Below are 14,862 nucleotides of genomic sequence, written 5' to 3'. Positions count from 1 at the left end.
CTGAGAGATAGCATTTACTTTTATTTTTTTTGATTTTTCTGAAGCCAGAAACGGGAGGCAGTCAGACAGACTCCTGCATGTGCCCGACTGGGATCCACCCAGCATGCCCACCAGGGGGCGATGCTCTGCCCATCCAGGGCATCACTCTGTTGCGACCAGAGCCACTCTAGTACCTGAGGCAGAGGCCACAGAGCCATCCTCAGTGCCCAGGCCAACTTTGCTCCCATGGAGCCTTGGCTGCAGGAGGGGAAGAGAGAGACAGAGAGGAAGGAGGGGGGGTGGAGAAGCAGATGGGCGCTTCTCCTGTGTGTCCTGGCCAGGAATTGAACCCAGGACTCCTGCACACCAGGCTGATGCTCTACCACTGAGCAAACCAGCCAGGGCAGCATTTACTTTTTAATGATATATAAATAACCTTAACTGCAGAGCTATATAGTATATTAAGATTGTATTTCCCTCTCTACCAGGCCATTTGGAGAAAAGTGATCTTATTACCTAAATAAAATGTTGTGAACGTGTAAATCTGCTTCTTCATTAATTAAAGGACATCGTTTTGAGAAAGCTTGTTCTCTAAAATTATAGACTGTCAGAAACTTTGCTCTTGGAAATCCTGTTGTTCTCTAAAATTATAGACTGTCAGAAACTTTGCTCTTGGAAATTCTATTAGTGGGAATGGATCATGTGAGTCATGGGTTCACTTGATAATGAAAAGCAAGCAAGGTCCACAGCTTCAGATAGGGCTCACCTGACACAAAAGTCCACATTTATCTAATTTTGTAGTTCATAAGGACAAAGAACCTTGGGTTTGATTCTCAGTTCAGGCTGATATTAAGTGCCTTACATGGAGCCTTGCTTTTCTTTGAGCTTCCAAACACTGCTTCATTTAACTTGATTACATTCCACCCTTCTCCCAATCCTATAACCCTGTGTCCTCCTTTGTTTGGCAAGATGTTCCATAATGCTTCTGGTGTGTAATCTCCCTTGGCACAGCAAGTTACTAAAACGTAACTTTGCTGAACTATAAGTGGGTCCCAAGTGATTTTTATCAGGTTGGATAGGATTAGGATTAGGATTAGGATAGGACAGAAAAAGGATTATCTTTTCTTATAATCATAAATTGTTCAGAATCATGCCATAGTTTAGTTTAGGTGGATCACCACATCTACATTTTGCTTCTTTCCCCTGGGGTTTCTAGTTGATTTTCTTATGAGATAAAACTTAATTTTGTCACAATTGACATCTAGCAAGACACGTAATTCAGCTGTGACCAAGTTTCTGCCAGCAGTGACATCCATGTCATTCTCAAGCACAAATGGAAAGCATCACTAATTGGGAGACATCCTGATTTTGGAGCTGTTAAACAGGAAAGAATAGGTGTCTTCAGACTATGGTAGTCTGTCATTGCTATGTAGCCTTGGCATATAATGTTTAGGTTGGGATATATATATATATATTTTATCTTGGTTGGTTTCATTACTTCTTGTATTCCATATCTTTCTTGATTTTCACCTTCACTTTGCTGGAATGTGACTTCTTCAGAATGAGTGCATGGGAGGCAGACTTTTTGAGACTTTGATTAAAGTGTATGGATTAAAGTTGATTGTGTATTGAATTTAAGATTCAGAATAATTTACCATCTGAACTTTGAAGATATTGCACTAGTGTCTCACAACATCCAGTATTACTGGTGATGCGTTTAATGTAGTCTATTACCATTCTTTTTATTTGTTTTCTCTACCTAATATTCTGAAAATTTACAATAATGGCTTTAAGTGTCAGTCTCTTTAAAATCACTCTGCTCAGCTCTCAACTAAGGCCTTTCCATTTTAATACTTATGTCTCTTTTCAGCTCTGGGAAAGAGGAGGGTAGGGAGCCCACCATCTTAGTCATTCATTCATTTATATGTAAATTTGGAGTTCTCCTCCCTGCATTTGGTCCCCTTTCTCATTCTTATCTTGTGGTGTCCTGCTGTCCTGAGCCTGGAATCTCTCTGAGATTCTGCAGATGGTTTCTTTCTTTCTTTCTTTCTTTCTTTCATTTTTTTTTTTTTTTTTTTTTACAGAGAGAGAGCAAGTCAGAGAGAGGGATAGACAGGGACAGACAGACAGGAACAAAGAGAGACGAGAAGCATCAATCCTTAGTTTTTTGTTGCGACACCTTAGTTGTTCATTGATTGCTTTCTCATATGTGCCTAGACCGAGGGGCTACAGCAGACCGAATAACCCCCTGCTCAAGCCAGTGACCTTGGGTCCAAGCTGTTGAGCTTTTTTGGTCAAATCAGATGAGCCTGTGCTCAAGCTGGCGACCTCGGGGTCTTGAACCTGGGTCCTCTGCATCCTAGTCCGACACTCTATCCACTGAGCCACTGTCTGGTCAGGCCGGTTTATTTCTTTACTTCGCTGCAGACTCTTCCTACATAGCTTGAACTGTAGAGTTCTTGCTCTATTGCATTCCCTAAGTCTTCCAGAAATATTTTGAATTGTCTACCCACTGATGGTTGCCCCTACCACTCCTATTCCTTTGGTTTAATTCTTGACTCTCCCTGTTATGGTCATTCTGCCATCATGAATTAGAGAACTCTCACTCCAAGTACTGAAAGCATTTAAAAGATTTATATTTTTATGCACTTTTCAATCCTTTACTTTTTTATCCTTCCTTTAAACAAATCCATCAAACTTTACCAAGGTGTAAAAACCTCATTGCTGTATTAGTTATTTTAAAGTTATGTAAAATGTTTGGTTTATTTGGCCATTCCTGCAAAGAAGAGAATGCAACTTATATCTAGACCTTGTAGCCCTCTTTTCCAGCAGTTCACCTATTTCAGTGCCCCATTCCCGTTTGCCCCTTGTGCTGACTCAAAGAGAGGTAGGAGAGTTCAGTAGTGTTTGATTTTCTACTCTTTAGTATCCTTTGAAATTTTGCAACCTTCTAGTTTAGGCCTTTACTTTTCCCATTGCTAACTTTTACTTTTAATTTCTAAAGACTGTTACAGAGAGTTTGGCTGGTATCGTAAGGGGATTTGGGGGAAGCAGGCTTTCTCTGACTTTCCGTTCCCATTTCTCTTCTTTACAGGGAGAAAGGGACTGAAACATTCAGAGCCTCTGTAGTTATTCCCAGCAAGGGCAAAGCTGTTTTCCTCCTAAGTTATGAAGAGCTCTTGCAGAGGCGACTTGGGAAGTATGAACACATCATCAGTGTGCGACCCCAGCAGCTGGTGGGAAGGCTGACAGTGGAAGTGAACCTTCTGGAGAATTCAGGCATCACATCGCTAGAGGTGCTGCCTTTACACAACAGTAGGCAGAAGGGCAGCGGGAGGGCAGAAGGTAAGTGGTGCTTGCTGGATACGCTCAGATTTTATGAGGTAACTCAGAGCTGGGTGTTGGCTTTAAAGAAGTCTATAAAACAGATGATACTCCTTCAACAAAGGCTCTGAGTGTTTTCAGGAATCTGAATGATTGTAACAAAACAAAGACAGTGCCCTGTTCAATTTTTTTTCAAGTCTGGCTTTATCAATAGATTTTAAAAGTATTTAAATTATTTGACACAGTAATCTCACTTCTGGGTCCAAACCTAGATGAAACACCTAAAATATTGGAAATGTTATATGCATGAACCTTTTTGATAATATTTGTGGTAGCAAAAACATCTCACATCCTAAATATTCAACCATACAGACATGATTAGTAAAATATGATTATAAACATGATTCCGCATGTTTCAGGAGAAAAAAAAGGACACATTATATGTACACTATAATGTTAAATATTAATTTGAAAAAGACTAGAAAGTTATATAAATCATTTTATACTAGGTTTGAGGGATTATGGGGTCATTTTCTAAATATCTGTTTTAAAATTAACAGTTTATATTAAATACTCACTTGTGTTAGGCCTTATCCTATAATACCAGTAAGTCTTGGACATATGGGTCCAAAAACTGCACCAGTATCTGAATAACAAGATTTCAGATCATTGTGATACTGAGGTCAGAGAAATGCTAAGCGATAAGTGGATGGGCAGAATCTTAACTCAATCCCTGTGACTGCAAAGAAAGTGGCCCAAGAAATCTACTTCTTTTTTCTTTCTTTCTTTTTTAATTTAGAAATTAAATTTAATGGAGTGATATTTATCAATAAGAGTATGTAGGTTCCTGGTGAACATCTCCATGGCATTTGAACTGTTGATTGTGTTGTGTGCTTATTACAAAAAGTCAACTAATTTTCCATCACCATATGTTTGTCCCCTTTTGCCCCTCTTCCGTGTCCCCTCTTTCTGGTTAATCACTTCAGTTTTATCTATGTCTATGAGTCTCAGTTTTATATCCCATCTATGTGTGAAATCATATAGTTCTTAGCTTTTTCTGATGTACTTATTTCACTTATATAATATTCTCAAGGTCCTTCCATGTTGTTGTAAATGGAAATATGTCATCATTTCTTATAGTTTAGTCTTCTTGTGCAAGAAAATTTAGGAATGAGATTTGAAGGCTATTGAACAAATGACTTGACAAATGGAATAAGAGAAAGTTGTGATTTAACATAATACAACAATGACCCTGAAACTACTCCACATGAGAAGTAGTTTACCCTCAAACACTGGCATGTGTCCTGGTCTGTATGGGACTCAGGTCTTTTGTTATGTGTTAACTCTAAATATTGAATTTGACACACTCAATCCATATCTGATTGAAATTTAAAAATATATATATTATCAAGATATTATTCAGAAATGTCATGAGAGACAATACCCCATTCTTATGTCATATAGGTGGCCGTGTGTATGGTTAATGGATTCTAGTTGTTATTAACTATGTATAACCATGAAAATGTTACCCACGCTCTGTGAGACTCAGCTTGCACATCTGCAAATTAGGGGTGATAACTATCTCTTAGGGTCATTGGGAGTGTCAGTGTGTATTAAGTGCCTGGCCTAGAGTAAGAGCTTAATAACTGTTAAGTATTGCTATTATCATCTTATATTTCCTTTTTTTCTTTGCAAATCTTATCACTCTTATTAGATCATAAGTGTGATTTTGAAGACAGGTCTTTGTCTGATTAACCTTTATCTCCTTAAAATGCCTTTTAGAGGGTAGATAACAGTAAAGATTCGAAAATTTGAGAAGAAAAGCAAATAGATAGATATAGATATAGCTAATATAGATATTGGCTAAAACTAATAACAAAGAATATTCTTAAATTTTATTTCTTCCGAATCATAATTTATAGGAATATTTTCCTCTGTATAGCTGTGCAAAGGAGATATGTTTCCAGGGGGAAGATGCTTTGAGAGTTTGTAGGATTTTATAGAGGGTAGGGCAGCTGTGCCATGTGTGTGGGGTGAATGCCCAGGATTCATTAGATGTGTCCAGGCCCCTGGAAGGAGATTCTGAGGGTCCTGCTGTAGTAATGAGATGTATGTGTTTTGCCTAACTTTCAGAATGATGTAACTCTTCAGAGATGTGTGTAAGTGTGGCATGTGTGTTATGTTTGGAGGGGGTATGAGTCATGATTGTTGGCCTGAAAAGTTGCTTACTGTTTACATTCAGGGCCTGAGAGAATCTCAGAGATATTTTTCCAGACCAGTGATCTCTTGGGACATGTTTATTTTTAAGAAAATTGTTTTCCTAGCTCTTTGTAGCAGAGCAGACATTTTCCCTCCAGAGCATGGGGTTTTCACAAGCATGTGAACTAGGCCAGGTGCAGAGGATGGATTGCCTTTTTGCTCCTATTCCCATCTTTCAGAGTTCAGCTGGTATTGCTTCTGCAAAATGGAAGCTCAGGAGGAGAGGCACAGATGTTGTGATTTTGTCCGGACACTTGCGTGTTTCCAAAAGAAATCAGAATAGAGATCAAACTAGAATTGGCCTCACACCAACATGAACTGTAATAGCGTGAATGTGGACCCACGCCAGAACATTCCTCTGAGAGAGCTGGCTGTGTTCAGAAGTCAGACTTCTGGAATTTTTCTAAGCAAATCTCCTCTTTTCATCTTTAGGGAAGCAATTCTAGATAAGGATTGCTGGTGCTAGATACTAGACTCAGCACTTTGCTTGTATCGGTATCTCATTCAATCTTCATAACAACCCTTTTAGGGAGTTTTGTAAAATACTGAGGGTGTGAGTTCAAATTCCCAGTCTCTCCCCAGTTATATAAAAATACAAAAAAGAAAATGGTTAAAAACATTGTCACCTGTCTTTAGTACAATTTACTTTCCTGGTGTATCAGGATTGGGCACAGGGTTATTGAACTGTAAATTAACGGGCTTCTTCTCAATCTATAAATTAATTCTTGAGGTGTCATTTGGAAGCCAAAGCATTATACTTTCTGGATTGTTAAAATGTTAACTCACGGACTCAGAACTCATGTAACTCATAGTTCAGAGTCTAAAAGATGACAAGCTACTATACAGTGAAAGACAAGACTGCCTCTCCTGCCCCCACCCGCAGTTCCTCTCCCCTAAAATATGATGAATTATGCAGTCAGTGGAAAGAGTTTGGAATTCAGACTTTCCTGGAACATCCTTGGGGTATGTTATCATCTGAAGGCAGACACCAAGATAGGTATTCCATCTATGTAACTGGTTCAAGGCTGGTTATTTCATTCTCTATGTTAACACCTCAAACTTTCTATTGTCCCATGGCCCCAATCTTACTGCTCTTTTCTGATTATAAATATATTTTGAGAAAAAAAAATTTGTTTGTGATGAGATCCCTAATGATTAGGAATAAAATAAAATGAAATAAAGTAAGATCTAGGGTACCTTGCCTGTTTTATTCCCTTTTGCTTTACAGCAGTGACTCTCAAACTTGGCAATACCTTTGGAGTCACCTGGAAAGATGAAAAAAAAAAGACATATAGGTGACTGAGTCCCACATTAAACACCTGAATTAGAAGTTGTCAGGATGAGGCGCAGGTAGCTGTATTTTTAGGTGTGGTATTATATGAACTTACATGAGAAGCTGAGAAACTATATGAGTGCTTTCCACATGTTGATTTATTTGAAAAGCTAAAACATAATGCTGAATAGTTTGTTGTTGTGGTGTTTTGTTTTTTGTTTGTTTGTTTTTTACCATTAAACAGGTATGGTACTATGACTTTCATAGTTTATTCTTTATAATCTTTCCTTTTTAAAGCACAGTTTTATTTATTTTTTTATAGAATGTGTTATTTTTTTATAGAATGTGTTATATTGTTTTTTTATTTTTTATTTTATTTATTTATTTTTACTTATTCATTTTAGAGAGGAGAGGGAGAGACAGAGAGAGAGAGAGAGAGAGAGAGAGAGAGGAGAGACAGAGAGAGAGAGAAGGGGAGGAGGAGCTGGAAGCATCAACTCCCATATGTGCCTCGACCAGGCAAGCCCAGGGTTTTGAATCGGTGACCTCAGCATTTCCAGGTCAATGCTTTATCCACTACGCCACCACAGGTCAGGCAAAGCACAGTTTTATTGAGGTTCAGTTGACATAGCTTAAAATGTACTCATTTTAGGTGTTCAATTCATTGTTTTTTAGGCCATTTGTAGAGTGTGCCACCATCATCAAAATCCAATTTTAGAACATTTCTATCACTCCACAGAGATCCTGTGCCTTCCTGTTCCCACCACAGTCCCAGGCAACCACTAATCTACTTCCTGATTCTAAAGGTTTCAGATAGCTCTGAGTTTTTTGTTTGTTTTGTATTTTTCTGAAGTGAGAAGCAGAGAGGCAGAGAGACAGACTCCCACATGCGCCAAACTGGGATCCACCTGACATGCCCATGAGGAGGCGATACTCTGCCCATCTTGGGCATTGCTCCATTGCAGCTGGAGCCATTTTAGTGCCCAAGGCGGAGGCCATGGAGCCATCCTCAGTGTCCGGGCCAACTTTACTCCAATAGAGCCTTGGTTGTGAGAGGGGAAGAGAGGTAAAGAGAAAGGAGAGGGAGAAGGGTGAAGAAGCAGATGAGTGCTTCTCCTGTGTGCCCTGACTGGAAATTGAACCCAGGACTTCCATATACCAGGCTGACACTCTACCACTGAGCCAACCAGCCAGGGCCAGATAGCTCTGTTTCTAAAAGCCTTGCAGGTATTTGATGTTCAGTAAATATTGGGAACCCTTACTTTGGACTTCCCAGCAGAATATAGGGACATTAACTGTGCTAGCATCTTGACCTACACAAGCCACTTTCTGTTTTTTCAGATAGAGAGACAGAAAGACGGACAGATAGGAATAGACAGACAGGAAGGGAGAGAGATGAGAAGCATCAACTCTTCATTGCGGCACCTTAGTTGTTCACCGATTGCCCTCCCTTATGTGCCTTGACGGGGTGGGGCTACAGCAGACCGAGTGACCCCTTGCTCAATCCAGCAACCCTGGGTTCAAGCTGGTGAGTTGTGCTCAAACCCGATGAACCCGCGCTCAAGCCTGTGACCTCGAGGCCTCTAACCTGTGTCCTCTGCATCCCAGTCTGATGCTCTATCCACTGCTCCACTGCATGGCCAGGCATAAGCCACTTTTCAACTAAAGAATATAATTTCTTTAATTTCCTGGGCCCTCAGCATACTCTGACTTTTGATTCTTATTAAAATATGTTTTCTTTCTTTCTTTCTTTCTTTCTTTCTTTCTTTCTTTCTTTCTTTCTTTCTTTCTTTCTTTCTCTCTCTCTCTCTCTCTCTCTCTCTCTTTCTTTCTTTCTTTCTTTCTTTCTTTCTTTCTTTCTTTCTTTCTTTCTTTCTTTCTTTCTTTCTTTCTTTCTTTCTTTCAAGTGAGAGGAGGGGAGATAGACAGACTGTTGCATGCACCTTGACCAAGATCCACCTGGCAACCTCTGTCTTGGGCTGATGCTCAAATCAACTGAGCTGTCCTCAGTGCCCGGTATGACACTCGAACCAGTTGAGCCACTACCTATGAGAGGAGAAAAGGGAGAGGAGGGGGAGAGGGAGGGGGAAAGAAGCAGATGGTCGCTTTTCACATGTGCCCTGACCAGGACTGGAACCTGGGATGTCCATACGCTGGGCAAACACTGTCCACCAAGCCAGCTGCCCAGGGCCTCATTTCTCTTTTCTATCAACATGTTTTTACCATTAGATACAGGCCAACATAGAACTAATCACACAGTTAGTAGGAAGTAACCATGTCTCACATCCAGCTTCTGCTCATTAACATAGAAACCTGAGGTGGAAAAATACCAACAGGCCATCCCAATGGGGCTAGTGCAGCCTTTCTAATACCACTTTGAGCTCATTGAACTGGGTAGCCCATGTTCTCTTGGAAAAGAGATTATTATTTGGTTCAATCAAACTTGATTATTTGGTGCATTTTGGTGTCAAAAGAGCTTCTCTACTTTCCTCAACTCCAGCATGGCTTCCTGGACCTGTGGGAATCGTTCTGCTCCTCTCACTCTTCCCCCACCACTGCAAGAAGACGCTCTCACCTTCGAAGCCTGGCTTAGTGTTTGCCTTCGTTCTGGATTTTCCACACAGCCTGATTCTAGTTTTCAAATGTTATTTGGCATTATTTCTACCCCTATGTTCCCTGAGACTTTTCTTGGGCTGCTGATTTGTTTCCAAGCTTCCTAGCTGGAGTTCCCAAGAAATCTCAACTCCTCATCTCTGTCAAAACTAGGGGGTCCATGTGATATTAACTTAATTTCTCAGTAAAAGAAAGTTTCAGTTTCAGGAATGAGGAAACTTTTCTAACAGTCTTTATGGTTCATCATTGAGGGGTACTTCACACGCAAGAACATAGAAGAAAGACAAAGCATATGAACTTGGCTCTTAAGGAAAAAAGTATTTTAAAAAGGCAACTACAGAATGGGAGAAAATATTTCAAATCATATATCTGATAAAAGTCTAGTGTCCAGAATATATAATACATTTTTAGAACTCAAATACAGTGGATAGAGCATCATTCTGGAGTGCTGAGGTTGCCGCTCCAGCCGGGGGTCACCGGCTTGAGCTGGGGTCACTAACCCTGGCACCGCCACCTCAATTCCACAGCTCCCAGCTCACCCCTGAGGTCACTGTGTTGAGCCACAGACAGGGCCTGACCCTGAAATTGCCAGTTTGAGCCCAGGACAGGGCATATATTAAAAGTAATCAATGGCACAACTAAGTGGAGCATGAGTTTTTGCTTCGCTCTTTCTCTTTCTCTCTCTCTTCCCCTCCTCTGCTCTCTCAAAAAATAAAATAAAATAAAATAAAATAAAATAAAATAAAATAAAATAAAATAAAATAAAATCTGGGCAAAGGACTTGAACAGACATTTCTCTAAGATAGATATACAAATGGCCAATAATCATATAAGAAGATATACAAGACCATTAGTCATTAGGGAAACAAATCAAAAACCACAATGAAGTACTACCTTATACTCACTAGGATGAATATAATAATAAAATAAAACCAGAAGGTGAGTTTTGACAAAAATGTGGTAAAACCGAGACTCTTGTACCTTGCTAGTGGGGATGTAAAATGATGTAGCCACTGTGGAAAACAGTTCTTTCTTTTTTTTAAAGCAAGAGAGAAAGACAGATTTGGACAGACATGAAGGGAGAGAAATGAGAAGCATCAGCTCATACTTGTGGCCCCCTAGTTGTTCATTGATTGCTTTCTCATATGTGCCTTGCCTGGGGGGGGGGCAGGGCTTCAGCCAAGCCAGTGACCCCTTGCTCAAGCCAGCGACATTGGGGTTTTTAACCTGGGCCTTCAGCACCCCAAGCCAATGCTCTATCCAATGTACCACCGCCTGGTCAGGCATGGAAAACAGTTTGATCCTTCCTCAAAAAGTTAAACATAGATTTACCATATAACCTAGCAATTTCTCTTAGTATATATACAAAAGAATTCAAAACAGGTACTCAAATGCTTGTACATGAATGTTTATAGTAGCCCTATTTTCAATAGCTAAAAGGTGCAAGCAATCTAAATGTCCATTGGTAGATGAATGGATAACCAAATTTGGTATATCCATACAATGGAATATTAGTCACCTATGCAATGGAATGTAGTATTGATACCTGCTACAAGTATGAACCTTAAAAACATTATGCTAAGTGAAAGAAGCCAAACTCAGAAGGTCACACATTTATGATTCCATTGATTTGAAATGCCCAGAATGGATAAACCCATAGAGATGGAAAGCAGACTGGCGATGCCAGGGCACGGGGGGGGGGGGCACGGGGAGGGACTGCTTGACAGTTACAGAGTTTCCTGTGGGGGGTGAATACACTTTAGAACTGAGTGAGATGGTGCCTGCATGACATTCTTACACTTTCAAGTGGTTCATTCTATGTTATATGAGTTTTACCTCAAAAATATATATAAAATGTGTCTGACCAGGCAGTGGTACAGTAGATAGAGCATCGGACTGGGATGCGGAGGACCCAGGTTCGAGACCCCGAGGTCACCAGCTTGAGCACAGGCTCATCTGCTTTGAGCAAAGCTCACCAGCTTGGAACCAAGGTCACTGGCTTGAGCAAGGGATCACTCGGTCTGCTGTAGCCCCACGATCAAGGCACATATGAGAAAGCAATCAATGAACAACTAAGGTGTCACAATGAAAAACTAATAATTGATGCTTCTCATCTCTTTCCATTCCTGTCTGTCCCTATCTATCCCTCTCTCTGACTCTCTCTCTCTCTGTAAAAAAAAAAAAAAAAAAAAAAAAAAAGTGTATATATATATTTTACACATTTTATATATATATATAATGAAAAAACATGTTTTGGTTGTTAAAATCCCACTTCTTCAAGTGCCCTGGAAGTAATATTTGCTGTGCTCTCCAGCAGTTAGCTATGTTTTCTTTCACATGTCTCGGAAGGCATTTAACAGGACTAGGTGGAACTTAACCTATGGCTTGCTTTTTACTTGTATCATTCCTATGTAAGCTTTCTATAAAATGTTGACCTTCAGATAATTCTAAAGACCAGGGAAGCTTAATTAGAAAGAAGAGAACCACTCGAAATACAGTTTTATCACCTTTTATGTGAAAGTGCAGCTGTCTTTGAGAGTAGGTTAATGGCCAGCCACAGACCCTGCAAGACCAAGTCACCTCTGACTGAGGACAAGCACAATGTCTTGTATTTCAGCAGATGCCCAAGAAGGTCAAATTGAATCTGTTTTAAAATCTTACGCTTTTCTTTGGTCTGTTGACCTCATGACTCTGCCTTTTGTTGTGAGGGTTACTAATTGTATTCTAGGTGCCTCGCATGGCGCCTCCCACAGAATGGGTGCTCCTGAGTATTTGTAAAATGAATTTAGGAATAATGGCTACCAGCAATAGAAAGGCTGTTAGGTTCTCAACACTTTCCTGGTTTAAGTTGGTTAATCCTTGCCAGATCTCAAGTCAGAATTTGGTTCTAGAAGATTGATTTAAAAAACCTCAAGCTCATCTTTTTTATTATTATTTTTTATTATTTACTTTTTTATTTTTTGCCAAGATTGCCTAGTAAATGATAAGATGTTCAGTTAAATTTGAATTTCGGAGAACTGGTATGTTCCATACTAAATTGGTATGTGACATACTAAAAGAAGTCATTCATTGTTTATAAGTCAAATTTAACTGGGCATCCTGCCTTTTTATTTGCTAAACCTGGCAGTGCTGCCTTACTGAAGGGCTGTGTTGAGACTGACCTTTCACGCCAGTTTTAGGTCCCTGCTGCTCTGTGTTCTTCCCGTGGCTCTGGTGTCCACTCTGCAGCTGGAAGGGCATGGCCCTGTCTGACCTCTGTATATCTGCCAGGGAACATTCTGGTTGTTATGTGTGGGTTTCCAGCATTGTTCAGTGCAAAAATTTTTCAGGTATGAATCATTTGGCTCCATAGATGGCTTTGTTTGGTTTGTTTTTTTTTTCTTCTTTTTCCGTATTTTTCCGAAGCTGGAAATGGGGAGGCAGTCAGACAGACTCCCGCATGGGCCCGACCAGGATCCACCCAGCATGCCCAGCAGGGGGCGATGCTCTGCCCATCTGGGGTGTCGCTCTGCTGCAACCAGAGCCATTCTAGTGCCTGAGGCAGAGGCCATAGAGGCATCCTCAGCGCCCGGGCCAACTTTGCTCCAGTGGAGCCTTGGCTGTGGGAGGGGAAGAGAGAGACAGAGAGGAAGAAGAGGGGGAGGGGTGGAGAAGCAGATAAATGCTTCTCCTGTGTGCCCTGGCCGGGAATTGAACCCGGGACTCCTGCATGCCAGGCCAACGCTCTACCACTGAGCCAACTGGCTAGGGCCTGGTTTGGTTTTTAATGCCAATATGAGAACCCACTTTATCTTGTTTCTTCTGACATTGTTGTGGTTCTGTCAGGGCCAGCTGTGAGCAGGATGACTCAGAGAGACCCAGGAGGGTGGCCCTCTCTCTTTAACTTGCCACTGGTGAGCAACCTACTCTTCTCCAGGAGACCTGTCTTTGTTTCTGCCTTTTTCTTGCTGTCTTAGTTTGGTGTGTGAGGTGGGATGTTGTCTGAGCATATGACACGGACCACCATAACTGTAAATGAAACCAGAGGTTGGTCCAGGGCATGTGACATGGGTTATCAAGAGCATCTACTACACCCACCAAAACACTTTCAAGATGATCCATTCAAGGGGCTCTTCTATTCATCTCCTCAACTTCATACCAATGTGTTGAGTCATCTCCATGGTATATATTCATAAAGCTTGTCTTGAGTTCTCACTATGTTCCTGGCACTGTGCTAAATGCTTGGAACCTAAAAATATCAAAGATGTCCCTACAGTTGAAGTTTCTAATTGTGGCAAAAAATATATATAACATTAAATTTACTATCTTAACTGTTTCTTTTTAAAAATTTTAAAATATTTTAAAATTACAATTTACATTCAATATTACTTTGTATTAGTTTTAGTTGTAAGCCATAGGGCTTAGTAATTATATACTTTACAAAGTGTCCCCCTGATATTTACAGTACCCACCATGCATAGTTATTACAACAGTATTGCCTATATTTCTTATGCTGTACTTTATACCCCCATGACTGTTTTGTAACTTCCAAACTGTGTATCTCAACCTCTTCACCTTCATCTTAGTTCAGTAGTGTTGTTTATTCACATTGTTATGCAACTAATCTTCAGAAATTTTTCATCTTCCCAGACTGAAATTCTATGTCTGTTCAACAACAACTCCCAATTCCCCCTTCTCCCAGCCCCTGGCAACTGCTGTTCTACTTTCTGTCTCTATGAATCTGGCTACTCTAAGAACCTCATAGAAGTGGAATTACACAATATTTGTCTTTTTGTGATTGGCTTATTTCACTTAGCATGATGGCCTCAAGGTTTATCCGTATTGTGGCATATGACAGAATACCCTTCCTTTTTTATGGCTGAATAACATTTCATGGCATGTATAGAACACATTTTGTTCATCCATTTATCTATTGAAGGACCCTCGGGTTGCTTCACTTCTTGGCTATTGTGAATAATGCTACTATTAACATGGAGTATGGGAGCTTTGAAATCTTGCTTTTAGTTCTGTTGGGTATACATCCCAAAAGTAGATTGCTGGATCACATGAGAGTTCTTTTTTAAAATTTCTGATGAACTGCCATACTGTTTTTGATGTCCCTATTACATTTTACATTTATAACAATGCACAGGGCTTCCAATTTTTCTATATCCTCGCCAACAACTTGTTATTTTCTGATTTTGTTTTGGTTTTTTTCTGTAGTGGCCATCCTAATGGGTGTGTAGAGTTGGCAGTTTTGAATAATAAAAGGAGAAAACTCTCTGTCAGGTTGAATGTATGAAAGGACACCCAGGTTTTCTAAATGACTCCGCAGTTTTGCCTGCATGCGTGAGGACAATGTAAAGGAATTTGACAGAAGTCTTTTGATCCTCCTTTGTTCTAGCACCGCTCTTTGGGGCCTCCATTCCATTCAG

General features: G+C 40.3%; 1 protein-coding gene across 2 annotated transcripts in view; it reads left to right on the top strand.

Annotated features, from left to right (window-relative positions):
• ITIH5 (inter-alpha-trypsin inhibitor heavy chain 5) overlaps nucleotides 1–14,862 on the top strand; it is an 83,764-nt gene that overhangs the window by 19,024 nt on the left and 49,878 nt on the right. For both annotated transcript variants that reach the window (XM_066279646.1, XM_066279645.1), the window contains one exon: nucleotides 3,074–3,324. In XM_066279646.1, the coding sequence (XP_066135743.1) occupies nucleotides 3,074–3,324 (251 nt within the window). The remainder of the gene's footprint in view (nucleotides 1–3,073; nucleotides 3,325–14,862) is intronic.

This window comes from Saccopteryx bilineata, chromosome 5, assembly GCF_036850765.1.
Source record: "Saccopteryx bilineata isolate mSacBil1 chromosome 5, mSacBil1_pri_phased_curated, whole genome shotgun sequence".
NCBI classification, from domain to species: Eukaryota; Metazoa; Chordata; class Mammalia; order Chiroptera; family Emballonuridae; genus Saccopteryx; species Saccopteryx bilineata.
Note: the sequence above shows the minus strand (reverse complement) of the source record. Positions and strands in the feature narration are given on the sequence as shown.